The sequence below is a fragment of the Poecilia formosa genome, unplaced genomic scaffold (assembly GCF_000485575.1).
Source record: "Poecilia formosa unplaced genomic scaffold, Poecilia_formosa-5.1.2 Scaffold147, whole genome shotgun sequence".
Taxonomy (NCBI): Eukaryota; Metazoa; Chordata; class Actinopteri; order Cyprinodontiformes; family Poeciliidae; genus Poecilia; species Poecilia formosa.
The window spans coordinates 148,969-163,011 of record NW_006800086.1 but is presented as its reverse complement, the minus strand read 5'-3'; the positions used below and the strand labels follow the sequence as shown (position 1 = coordinate 163,011).

The following is a 14,043-nucleotide window of genomic DNA, read 5'->3' as shown; positions in this document are numbered from 1 at the left end:
ATCCCAATCCTTAGTAATGATCCTGGTCTCCAGCTGTGCAGAATTAATAGAGAAAAAAAAAAACCCTGCATGCTACAGTTTTTCATAAATCTTTTCCCAAAAATACCAGGAAAGCATTAAGAACTTTCCCTCCACTTCATAGTTATGTGTGACTTTGTGCTGGTCGATGAAATTAAATCCCAATAAACTATACTGAGGTTTGTGAGCATGATTTGATTAAGTAAATGCATGAAGGTCAAACAATCACAGTCAGATGTTGTTGAAGTTGCAGCTGGTCTGCAACAGAGACTGGAGATGGTCTCACCAGAGGAATTCTTTGCAGACGGAGCAGAAGGTGGGCTGGCGGAAGAACGTGGCAATAAACTCATGGTTTTTGATGCCGTGAATCTTTTGTTGCTTAACGGCTCCTCTCCTTCTGTTGAGAGTCATAATGCCTTCTGGAGGAGGAGTCTTAATCGATGGCTTGCCTGCCACAGATGGAAACATCAATTTATACATTAAATCCCAAGATTAACGTGTTCATTTTGTCAACCAGAACTGTTATGAATCCTTCCTTGCCCAACATCCAGAGCAGTGGTCAAATTATTGCGCCTTTCTTTAAGCTTTTACTGTCTCACGGTTGTTGCATCTTTCTAACGTGGGCATGACCTTGTAAATACTGAGCTGGGTTTGGAGGCTAAACGCAGACAAATACTCCTCTAAATGAGCTGCTCAGAGTCAGTACAGTGGGGGTCTTTCAGAGGAGACGGCGCAGAAGGTGTGGGAGAAGTAAACAAAGCAGACAAAAGCTGTGGAAGAGAAGAAGGGAAGGTGGGAGGAGGGCAGGGGCTGACATAGGAACAATCTGAAAGAGAAGCAGCCTTACAGATGTCCTCTGGAAGAACAGAGTGACAAACAGAGATAATCTAACTTTCTCTCTGTTTGAAGAGAGAGACTGAAAAAGCAGGAAGAAAAAACCCACTGAGCTGTTTAAGTATACGTAAACAAACACCGGGCTGATTTTTGGGGCACCCAGTGGAGTGGGTGGGTGGACACTGATGGAGTGTTGGGCTCATTCCTAAAACAGGTCCAAACACTTAATTCTACTCCCACAATACAAAACCAATTTAAAGGCATCTAGTTCTCAATATTTTGCATTCTTAATGTATTAAATTTTTTTTATTTTGGCACTGTCATCCTTTCAACTTGATGATTTTGATTTCTATGGGAAGTTTATACACCACTGATCTACAGCATCAAAAGCTTTTAGTTAAACCATAAAATAAAGGTTACAGAGGGAGATTTGATGTAGGAATGGTATAGACTTATATTTTTTTAAAATTGATCTTCTATTTAAAACTGATCAAAGAACCAGCAACCCATGTTTTCCTCTTATGTGTTATTATGCGTAGAATGACAAAAAAAATTTAATAATTTGCATTGGGAACGCCGGCCTAAAATGCAGGCAATTAAAGGTAATATAGCATAGAAAAATTACGCATCATCCACCAACTTTAAAAGGATTAATATAAGAATGTGGAAAATCAAGAGTAATATGATTTTTATTTAAGCCAACAAGAATCTAACTAAAAAAAAATCTGTTTTTTGGACATATAGCTTTATATAGCTAAATGTAAATCCCTCACAGATAATGGATTTAAGTCCCATATATCCCTGAATACCATGTGTTTTAAAAAAAAAGTGAAATAAGGCAGTCTATTCGGCAGCACTTCCACCAGTAGAGGTCAACATACAACACAAGACACTAGTGGATCCATGACCACAGGGTTTATGGGTGGGTGTAAAGTTACTGCAGCCCTCACAGTCAGTCCCTGGTGGTCTAGTGGTTAGGATTCGGCGCTCTCACCGCCGCGGCCCGGGTTCGATTCCCGGTCAGGGAACAGTTTCTTTTGTTGTTTTTAAACCCTGTAGCCTAAAATAAACGTCACTCGAAAATCTCTTGTATTCTCTCCTGTTTAAAATGTATTGTGACAAACTAAGAAACTTGTGTGATCTGAGATTCTTGGGACTTTATAAGTCGTCCATGAACACAGGCATGCAGAACACAGGAAATTTTATAAACAAATCAAAAGTTACTACAAAGGTCAAATCAGGCCAATGCAGAGTTTTTTTTTTTTTGTTTTTTTTTACCCATATCCGAGTCCTCCAGGAAATGCTGCAAGGAGATCTGAACTTTCCCCGAAGGATAAAGGTCCACCCAGAATTCAGTTTGGCTTTTGTTTTTCAAAGTCTTGCAGCGCTCCATCAGAGCAGACAGTCCCAAAGTGACCTTAGCCAGAGGCTCCTCGGAGCTCTTCAAGAGGATCACTTCAATGACACGACCGTCATAGATATGAGCGTCAAAAGTGGACTTCCACTGAAGATACATGGTGGGCTTCTTTTGAACCAAGGTCTTTCCTCGCTCTGTGGAAAAACAGGAAAATCATAGGAAAGTCACACATGAGTAGAGATACTCAAAACTACAATTGCATGAACGTACATTTGGACATACCTGTACTGACAGATTCTTTAATCCTGACGGCACAAGTCGGCGTGCCGTCCATGGGGGGGAGAATGCCCATCTCATAACCCTGCAGGGTAAATCGTAGAAAGGGTGCCATGGTGACCGCTCACCCCGGACTCCTGGAGAAACAACAAACCGCCAATCAGGGCATGTCTTTATCCAACAGTGAAGCTCAAAATCATTCATACTCCAGGCAGATTTAACATTACAGTGGACCCTCAGTAAGTATCTGAAAACACTAATAGTGTCCTATTTTAATAGTTCAAACACCAAGCACACCTTAATATGCTTTAGTACACAAACTGGAAACCGTCTTGGCATTTTCGCAGAAGCTAACATCCACGGTATTCCTCATTTCTGCCAATAAGTGGCAAGAAAAATGAATGGCCACTTTGTAAACACCAGCCCATGGCATGTCAAGGGGCTTTCCGTCTGGGCAGCTTCACAAGCTGCATTTTCTCTCATTTAAATGGGCTCTTCAAAAATGTCATAAAAAATATATATTTCTTGGACGTTCCAAAACTCAGGGCCCTGGGCCACTGGTCCTGAAAACTCCTTCTAAAGTCTGGCCATCGAAATTTGATGAAAGCTTACAAAAAGGTCAAACCTCGCAGGTTTCATCTGAGAAAAATATATTAAATCAACGTTGTAGAACCAGTTATAGTACGAGACATGAGAAATATGCTGAGACACTGTAAGGTTGCATTATTTTTCTAATTAAGCCACCATTCATCCTTCATAAGATGATAATGTTCCCTTGTTTTCATGCTACATTTATCAGCAATCGACTGAACCAGTACATTCTGTCATGAACGTACACGCCTCCCTCAGACTAAAAAGTAATCCAGGTGCCATTTTAAGCCCTCGGCTGAACAGAGATCTTGTTTTGCTCCACTGAGGTGAACAAAGTATTTAGTTGAACATTTTCTTTACTGCCTTTTAAATAGCTTTGAGAGGTGATGGAAATTCCCACTTTGACAGGTTCTACTGTTAACCACAATCGTCAGTAAAAAGAAAAACTCAAATCCAGCCACAATGTACACATCTCAAGCAGCAGTGTGTCTTTTTTATAATGTGTGGTGAATGAATAATAGTAACAACAAAGACTTTGTAAAATCTAGGGCAGGTTTCTTACAGAAGCTGGCTAATTATCTGTAAGTTCAGTGAAACAACCGTGACATGTCAACAGCGGTCTCCAAGGCGTTCATTAAGTCTTAACCTCCTCAAAAAACAAAACAAAATAAAAGGTCCAGCATTACTCAGCAGCCAAACTATGCAGTACTGCTGCACACAGGCTTTAAGCACGTGAAATATTCAGTTTATTGTTAGATAAGATTGCTGATATAAAGTGGTTCAGAACTTGTCATGTCTCTTTTTGTAGGTTAGAAAATTACTTAAATACTTTCCAATTCTCCACAAACAGCAATATGCTTTCATAGCAATTAGTGCCTTGGACACAAAATATGTGTTGTCAAAAATCATCCCCAGCCTCAGACCACTTACATCTGCATATGCGCCTTGTTTTAGGCAGAGGGAGTGGAAAAACTGAGCAAATTTAATTGCAAAAAGGAGTGGGTAGAGGAAAGGCCAAACGAGAAGCAAAACAAATAAATAAATAAATAAACAAATCACTGGAGGGTACATTAGGGCACATAAAAAAAATCTGTTAAGTCAGCAAAAAAGACCCTAAAGACGCACTGAAAATATGCAGCGATACTTCATAAAATTAGGTCACAGCATCTTGGAAAAATAAAACACCTGATATCATAGGTCGACAGAAAATGCTGGTAAGGGTGTCGAGATTAAAAAGAAATCTTGTCACATGAGCTTTTGAGAAGTTTCCTCAAAATAATTTGCTATGAGTAAAAGTTGTCAAAGTGAAAACAGTGGTTTTAGGGTAACAACGATTGCTAATAGACAATCTTTAGTATCCACATTTTCTAGATTGTTCATATGGCAACATTTTTGTTGCCCTACAGAGAAAAAAAAATGCTGTCAGAGAGAGAAGACAAATGTTTTTGCCCACGGTGGGAATACCGTGATGAGCTAACCATTAGCTGCCACCAACTACAAGCTACTTCACTGTTTTACAGGCAATCTGAAACCTTTTGCTGTAAATCTACAATATACTTGGATCAAACCTGAACCTGATAATGCAGAAAGATTCCTTAAAACCGCGTTAATTTATGATACCTTCGTTTCATACATGAAGACATTTTGTAAGCGTTTTACAAACACCTTAAAGAAACAATTCCTATATGAAGCTGTTCTGAATTATACTACACCAATTACAGATTTACCAAAAAATCTTGTTAAAACCTCAACAATGTTTATCATCTTTGTTAGCTTGATGCATCATTATACCTCTGGAAGAAAATAGAATAACTATAAAAATATTATTACAGAATAATTCATAAATTTCAAGAACTGACATTGTTTTAGCATTATTTCTTTTAAATGGGCAAAACTCAGAATGTTCTTCTTATTGGCACAGAAATCAATTAGTAACAAGGCTGTACTTTTCCATGACAGGGACCGCATTAAAGAAAACAACTGTGGAGCCAGAAGTACGTAACTGTGTACAATAGGTAGATTAAAATCAAAGTCATGCACAGAGGATGCATCATAAACAAGTCCTGTAATTCACAGGACTTGAGTTGTTGAAAAATGACCCGTAGGAGGAAGAAGAGATCAAGCAGGTCTAACAGGCTTGGGAGCTCCCGGTGAGCTAGCACGGCATCAGCAGAGCTTATCTTCGTTTTAGAAATCAAAATAAATAGGCTGTTAAATGACCACTAGACTTGCTGATGTTTGTAAGATGAACAGTTTAGTCACACTGCGTCAATCTGGCAGAATAATTTTCCCCAGGCTGTTACATAATTGATCACCGGATGAAAATATCTTCCAGGTACACGCTGTGAGTCAGACAATTGCTGAAAATCATGCCGTCATCGCTTGGCTACTGGAACATTACAATTATTTTTTTTTGTTTAATCTCTGAAGTGTGAGCTGCACCTTTAATGTTTTGACAGGATGCTCACAGGTTTTAGTGAGTCAGCGTGAGTCAGTGGGTCAGTGAAACTGTCCTACTTCAACACAGTCATTCGTAATATTGTCAATATTACCTGAACTTTTTCCTCCAACTACATGTGGAAAAACAAGATGGTTACTGCAGTTATTGAAGCTTGTTGACTCAACACAAAGGTATCTGAGCACCAGCGGAAAAAAAAAAACAATCTACATCTTGCATGTCTTCCTTGCAGAGGTCTGACAAAGTGCATTCTGGTTTATTGTGACGGATTAATGAGCAACTAAACTGCAACAGAGCATTGATAAACACAAATGTCGAAACATACGTCTGAAAACTTGCTGTGGTTGAAGGCATGTGTTACATTTTGCATTTGATTAGTTAATTTATTTTTACTCTTTAGGTTAAAGGTGGGGGCCACACTACGCTTTGGTGGAAAATCTGCAGCAGTAGGGGCCCAAAAACGTGTCGGTGTGAGAGGAAGTGAAGAGGGGAACCGACCCGACACAAGTCGCAGTGAGACAAACAAGTTTGAATCTTTTTTGGGCAGAGCTGGACCCAGTCGGGGATTGTGAACTAAACTATAAATGTGCAAAGCTGACAACCAATGAAAAGGAGAGGCTGAAATGTGCCTCAGGGTCCAGCTAACTTTTTATTATTATTATTATTATTTGTAACCATAAGTGCACAATAGCAGTGGATATAAAACCAACAAACAGAAAGGGCAGAAATTCTCAGATGTTCAAGATAAAACCAGTAAATTAACGCCACTGTTGAAATAAATCAAACAGTTCACACATTGAATGTAAAGTTAACGGGACTTAAAACAACAAATTTAGATTTCTAATTTAAATATTTGCCATACAGGATATTTATTATAAATCCACTATGTTTTGAGTGACCCACCCAAAACATGACGTTGTTTGTTCACTGGGTTTCCCCACACCAGTGTATTACAGGCCTGGTGGGCCACCAGGCTTTACTTGCCTCCCCACCAGGCTGAGTGTTTTGGTTATTTTGAAAAGGTTTTTTTTTTTATTGGATTAAGCTAGGTTTATAGATGACACATTTAACTGGGATGTCCCTGCGCCTGCATGTTGGCCTCACATAGTAATATTTCCAAATTATGATGCCTCCTCATGTACCTCCAAATTATTGTTAAATAAAATGTATTTGGTAGTGAATTGATTTGATAGTGACAGAAAAGTGGGTAATGAGAGAAAGGGGAAGACACGCGGCAGAGGTCAACAGACCAGGAATCAAACCTGTGACAGCTGCGTCAAGGACTAAGGCCTCCTTATGTGGGCTATGCTTAACCCCCGCGCTGCCACAGCAACCCGAATGTTTAACTTTTTTAACACAAAATCACAGTGAGCTGCTAGTGGACTGCCCTAGCGCTGCTACCAGTTAGCAGGTCTTCTGGGGCAAAACCCTGGAATATTAAAGTCCAAACTCAAGCAACCTTGCACCCACCAATAAATGCTCTGAGCTTTCACATCGTTTGTTAAATGCATTATATTTTATTCTGCATCTCTTTCACTTTATAGGGGAGTGGAACAAGAATAACACGTTCGAAGTCTGAGAATACCTTCTGTTATTGCCAAGCAGTTGTTCGTTTGTTCCTGTAAACTCTCTCCATCTTGAGATGAGCGTAGTTTTAAGTGTGCGTTCCCAAGTACTTTAGTTGTGAAGCAGAAACCAGCCAGTTAGTGTGAACACCTAGCTAAATCTGTGATGACTACATGTAAAACTGTTGATTTTTAAAATTCTGATTCAGATAGATTATCGAGAAATGAAATTTCTCGAACAACTTCAACATGACATTTATTTCTGTGCCATAAATACACTTTTATTAAACAAAATGAGATTTAAGTATATTAAAACCCCACTACATTTAAAAATATGTATCACTCCTGCTGCAACCAGACAGCAGCCACTACTTCACCCTAACCGGTTTTTCTGCAGGACAGCTGTGAAATGCAACTCTGCTGTATTAAGAAAACTACAAGAATATCCAAACAGCACAAACCCTAAAATGAACATCGCTTCATCAGTTGTTGCTAAAACTACATCTGACAACACATACAGCCAGAATCTTCAATAAACTGACATTTTGTTCAAGTGACGAGCTAATTATTGCTCTGTTTTATACCAACTTGTTTCAATCAACTTGCTGTATATTTGATCGTGGCTCCAGGTAATTGTTTTGACAAAAAAAATAAAAATATTGTGTGAATTCTCCTTTGTCTGTTTTTCCTATTAAAACATGTATTGAAAATGTAATGAGAAGTGTCTCAGCTGTGTTGTGTGCATCCTTCTTCCCAACACCAAGAGGTGTTCACCAAGGCAAAGCAGGTCACATGACCAACCTGAAGTAACTCTCACCATCTCTTTCACTTTCAATTGTGAAAATGTTTTCAAACCATTAAACACGGCTATTATTGTGAGAGAAAACACAGTTTTGTTCTATTTTTTTAAAATGTGCATATAGAGTTTTACAAGCCTTGACCACCAAAATAGGCTGTGATTGTTAAAAATTCACTCTCTGATGCACGTCTGACAAAAATCCCAGTCGACAGCCAATATCAGGACTGGGGTTTTGCCAGGGACACAGATCAAATTAAAATGTCTTGATTGGGACATCTCTTAACTTTAACATCTACCACATTTCCAGTACAAACAACTTTGCTTTTCTCCTTGTCTAACAAAGGATAAAATATGTCAGGATGTTGTAAAGATTGGACAACATTGAGAAATGAAAACTGTGAAAAAAGAAACCTTTGAAGGCAATAAAAGTAAGTTATAAAGCATAAGATGTACTTTAAATAAAAACTGCAATACATCAAATGTTTTTTTTTTTTGTTTTTTTTTAAAAAGTACCTGAAACTCACTGAAAGAGGACAGCTGTAACTGTAATCGAAAACATTTTTTAAAATTTCTTTTATCACATGTTTCGGATGTTCAAGATGCCAGGAAGGTTCAGCAAGTTCCCAAACGTATAGCAGGAAATATCTGAGATTCAGTAAAATGAAATGCTTTCTCTGATTGCACCTTCCCGCACAAGCAAACCCGTCTTTCCACATTGTGTTCCTTCTTCAGGCTGCCAAAAATAAATTAAAGACAGAAGCCATGGTGCACACTGTTAAACAGGGTTCACGACAGAAGCAGACCAGCCTGTTTGAAGGCTGACAAGAGAACCGCAGCTGAATGCATTAACCCAACGCCTCACATGAGTCAGCACAAACACTGATTATTTGGTGTCTCCAGTAGTGGCTGTTATCTGTTACTTCATCACTCAAATGAACAAGTTTTTATGCTGTATATTGATTTTATTTCCAGACAAGCTTTAAACAGGGCGATGCCATTCATGCAAAGGGGGAAAGTTACAGATCACACACAGAAAGCGGGAGGAGAGTGTAAAGAATTTTACTTGTTAAATTATTTTCTGACTATTTGGTGCACAGTAGTTACTGCTATTACTTGCAGAAAACATCAAGAGTTTTTACAATTAAATTACTTTATATGGACAAATAAGTCAGTTGAACACGTCAAACAAATTGGAGCAAGATGTTTGGAATAAAAAGTGGCACAATTAGGTTGACTGCTGAGGTGCAGGTTTATATTTATGTGCAAATTTCTTTAACCAAGAACAAATTGGAAATAATTTTTTTTTTCCAAAAGTCACAAACTTATTAATCTAGTTGTTTTTTTTTTGTTTTTGTTTTTTTACGTCATTGCTGGGGATGAAAAAAATGATTTAATATTCTAATGTTTTCTGAGCCTGCCATATCTACAACTAGAGGTAAACACTGAAAGTGTAATTTCTTGTCCCTAAGCTAAAACAGATTTTATTTTTTTTATTTTTTTGTAGATGTGGCCAAGAGTTCAGTACAACTGGACATAGTGTAGAAACATGGACAGAGGCTGGACAGCAGAGACATTAGCCAACCAGAGCTTAGCATAAAAGAAAAAAAATACTTTTGCTTACAGCTGGAAGAACACACCTGCTTTGTTTTTGTTTTGTTGTTGACCGTCGCCTTGGCAACGTGCCCAAGTTTACCTGGACGTACTTGCAATGCAAGCAGGTAACCTTCTTCCGTTTATGAAGCAAACCCTCGGGTCAGCTGTGAAACCTGAAGGCCGATCTTCTGACGAATGAGCACAAACTTCATGCTTTCATGAACGTATTGGAGATCACCGCCAACAGCCAGGGAAAGATTATGTTCCCATGACGAACTGGCAGGTGGACATTAAGCTGAATTCGAATAGATTTTCACACTAATAAATAAATATCTAAAGATGCAAATAAGACCAATGGCAATGAAAATAAGAGGATTTCTTGACCAAAAGCTTAACCAGGCCAAACTCAGAGAATGAGGTCACAATCTGAAAATTAATACATTTGGTCTTTAGAATAGAAACAGGGTGCATTTTTTTTGTTAATTTTTTAAAATTCAAGGATTTTGAAGTGAGGATTAATTAAGAAGTTAACATCCTACCTGCTGCAAGTCACTAAATTAGATGAATTGTTCAGTCGTCTGCATGGTAGCTGGGTGGTTAGCTCCATAGAGGCAGACACTTATTTAAATATGCAGTACCAGCAGAGGGAGGGTATATTTTTTTAAGCCATTTTTGATTTACCAAACTTTCAAATCAAGCAGCAACTATTTATGTGTTTTGTTCTCAGAATTTGTTTCACACAGGAAGACCGTTTACAGCCTCCTACTCCATTTCCAATCAACAGCTTCTGTCTAAATGACCACCAATAGCAAACATGACAATGTTTTAACGTTTTATGAGACAATGTTCACATAAACCACAACAACGTCTATTAGATCAGAGTTGGTTTTGTTTGAGTTGTATCTCCTCTCAGAGTTGCCATTAGCATGAGGATTCATAATAAATGAAGATGCCAGGCTAGGTTTATACTACGAATCATAACCATTTAACAGAAACTCACTTCAAAAATTCAGAACAGTCGCTAGAAAGGGTTTCTATGCTTTTCCAGTGACATGATTTTCCTTTTTTTCATTCCTGGTCATGTAAGTAAAGCCTTTTTACAAACATTTACTTCATTCTCAAATCTTTCTGAGATATTGTGTCGTATTAATGTCTGTCTTGCAAGTCTAATTATGTGCATAAACAGGAACTAAACAAAACAGTTTTTTAGTTAAATTTAGTAGTGTCTGGCATGAAGGCTGTCGTTTTTCCCCCAACAAAAGGTTAATATCCAAACTGCACCAGACCACACACAGATAAACAGTGATCAGGTTATATTGGGATGCAAAACGTCAGATGAGGAGATGCGTCTCTTGACAAACGGGGTCAAGAGGTTGCATCTCCTCCCTGTTGCTCTCCTGCTTCTCCCACCGACTTCTGAAATCACGTCAGACCTGCTGCACAAACGAGGAAAGGATCCTGCCTCCATGTGAGAGACTGAACATCCACATTTGCTTTGCGTGCATTAAACGGGGGGTATCCATTTCTGCCTCGCTCACAGTTCACAAAGGCTTAGTTAAGCCTGACAAAACAGCCTCTCTGAGCCAGAGGAGTCAAACAGGATGCCAGGCTGTGAGGAGGAGCGGCTGCTTGGGACAAAGAGACGAGCAGTGACAAAAGCACAAAGGCATGTGATGGGCAAAGCCATCAGCGCCCAGAACTGATTCTACAAATAATTGAAACACAAGTACGTGTTTGCCTTTGCGTGCAATTAAGAGCAGATGTCTGATTAACAAGGTTTAATAGAATATTGGCACATTGCTTAGTTCTTGTATTGTCGTTATGCTTCGAAATGCTGAATGATTTTTCTCAGGTATTAGGGAAGTGCTAGCTTTAAAATCCAAAAGTAAATGAGTTTTACACCATTATCTATGTTTAGCCTTCAAAACATGCCTCTAAGCTTTATTAGAAACACTTAAAGTTTGTGCTTTAAAAGAAATGTGATACTTTTTATTTTACATGTGTTTAATGAACGGGGGGGGGGGGCAGATTTTTGACAATTTGTGATATTACCGATCAGATTTGATAGTGTGAAAAAACAAGTTGATCCTGACCTCTGGCTGACTCACTGATGCATGTGTACAATTATTTTAAAGAGATAAAGATCAGATGCATGACTGGAGATATCCAAGTAATTCCAGAATAAATTTTTTTTTAAATGTGACCTCTATAAATGAACATGTTTTCTTTTGCGGTTCTTTGAAAAGAACAAAAAAAAAAGAAAAAAAAAAGGGAAGAAATCAGAGAAAACCTCATTTGTGCATCTCTACTTTAACACCAACAGCTAGATATGACGTGTCATTTCTCTCAAATGTAGCAGGACATGAGAGGAAAAAACATAATTTGTAACAGTAACAAGCAACAGAAGCGCGTTAGTGTGGCTCAGTAACACCAGTTATAGTTGAGGAGCTTGATCCCAGCCTGCATGTTGAAATGACCTTAGGCAAGATACTAAACCCCAATATGCCTCTAAGGCATTCAGAGTCTCTGCACGTGTTCTCACTGCCCATCATCAGAATGGCCTGTAAGAATAGGTCTGTGCAGGTGTAATGCAGTCCCATCCCTAATTGAGGTGATTTCATTGTATTTGTACAAATACAAAACTCAGCTTTATTTTTTAAAGATGTGACTACGCTCAGTGGTTCTTGTTAAATAGTTCAACATCCATGCAACCACAGCCTGTCCTGTTTGCATGCGCCACCATCATGTGGTCGGTACACAAAAAGGCAGCTCCTCTCTGAGCAGATGCCTCTGCTGTACCCTCCAAGCAGACCACAATGCCCCCAAGCCCATATTGACACAGCAGTAACTGTGGGCGGATAATGTTACCTGTGCTGCAAAGCTGTGCCGCCTCGACAAAAAAAAAAAAAAACCCACAACTGCAGACTGGGTGACTCAAAACTTTTGCAACCAGTGGAGGGAACATTTCAAAACATGGTCATGTGCTCAGAGTCAGCGTGGGTCCGTTGAATCGGAAGATGTTGAGGTTTCAGAAGGTCAAACGAAGACTGTTCCTTTAAAGCCTCGCATTTTCACTTTACAGATGACTAAACGTGGCTGTTGTTGATGGGATGTGTGCCTTTAAGGCAGGCAGCTTTGATATCTCATAATTATAGACTTTAGTCTCAGCTGTGCACAACATAAACAGACCCATTCCCAGGTTGAAACCACGGTTGTTGTTTTTCAGGTCTAGAATAAGGTAGGATAAAAATCAACAGGATAGGGAGAAGGAAAAAAACAACATAATAATGATAGACATAATAGTCCTTGAGATGAGGCTTTCTACCCAAACTTAACTTCATTTTAAAAATAGTCGACATTTTAAAAGTTATTGAACAAGACAAGGGCTGACTATCAGAGTCAAGTTTGAATTTTTAGGCTTGAAATATTTAAACACATTTAAGAAAGAAAGTATGAGGATGAGGTACAAGCAATAACTCTCACCCACCTGTTCCTGCACACTGCCTATCAGCTGACTGGGGGAAAAAAAAGACTGCTACTCGTTTCACTCCCTTGCAAGCAGAAAATAAATAAACTAAATTATTTGGAATACTTTCCTGCAGTGCTGGTGTGAGAAATAAAACACATCTTGACCATCCTGGTTAAATAAAAAAATATTATTATTATTATTATTAAGAAATGCTGTGCTTCTTTTTATAGAGCAGAAAATGCATATCTGGTTTTATGTGTCATAATAATAACACAGCTCAGCAAAATATACGTAATAATAAATTATATGATTTCAGTAGTGGTGGTAATGCTACTGTTCTGTTTAAGTCCTTCCTCCATGTTATGTTTGTTTTTTGTAACTACTGATTATTTTTACCCAAATGAAAGAGGTCGAGGGTATAAACTGCTCAATCTAAAGAGTTTTTTTTTTTTTTAACCAAAATAGTCATTTTTTAAAGGACTTTATTTTATGTTTCAACTCGAGTTTTTTTATGTGAAACAGACTAAAACGGACAGCGCCACCAGGAGAAACGACATCTCGCCACAGAAATGTTTGACTTTGTGTCGATGTCACGTGATTTATTACAGTCTCCACACGAAAGTTAACGAACCAGCACAACGAGAAGAACTGAGGGAGAAATTGTGCTCTTCTTGCCACGTTTTGTTTCGCTGTGAAGCAGAGGAAAAAACAAAAAACTGTCCCACATATACACAGGAAAGTTGAAACCCGCTTTACAACAAGGAAGCAAGCACAGGTGGATACTGGACTGCTGTCCCGATAATCAAAACACCGACTTCTAAGTTCTACTAAAGACGGGGAGGGGAGGAAAAGTTCAGTAACTCACCTTTCTCTTCTCGAACTGTAGACCGACTTTCTTGGTCTTGAACTTCTACCAAATTGAGACTTTTAATGAACGCTCTTCCCGAAATTCCCCGACTTATTTAGCCTGCCTATGAGGAAGTGCCTCAAGTCGCTGCTGTTCTTTCAGGATCCTTAGCGGTTCTGACTGCCAGCTCGCGCCGCGGCTCATTAGGAAGGAGCGCGCGGCGTGTGACGTCAGCC

General features: G+C 38.8%; 1 protein-coding gene and 1 non-coding gene across 2 annotated transcripts in view; one reads left to right on the top strand and one right to left on the bottom strand.

Moving 5' to 3' along the window:
- LOC103145765 (protein kinase C delta type-like) overlaps positions 1-14,043 on the bottom strand; it is a 19,669-nt gene extending 5,626 nt beyond the window's left edge. Inside the window, exons 1-4 of the mRNA XM_007563338.2 lie at positions 13,826-14,043; positions 2,492-2,622; positions 2,131-2,403; positions 305-467 (exon numbers count right to left, since the gene is read on the bottom strand). Coding sequence (XP_007563400.1) covers positions 305-467; positions 2,131-2,403; positions 2,492-2,600 — 545 coding nt within the window. The 5' untranslated portion in view covers positions 2,601-2,622; positions 13,826-14,043. The remainder of the gene's footprint in view (positions 1-304; positions 468-2,130; positions 2,404-2,491; positions 2,623-13,825) is intronic.
- On the top strand, positions 1,809-1,880 carry trnae-cuc (transfer RNA glutamic acid (anticodon CUC)). Its single transcript has one exon. It is a non-coding gene; the product is annotated as a tRNA-Glu (tRNA).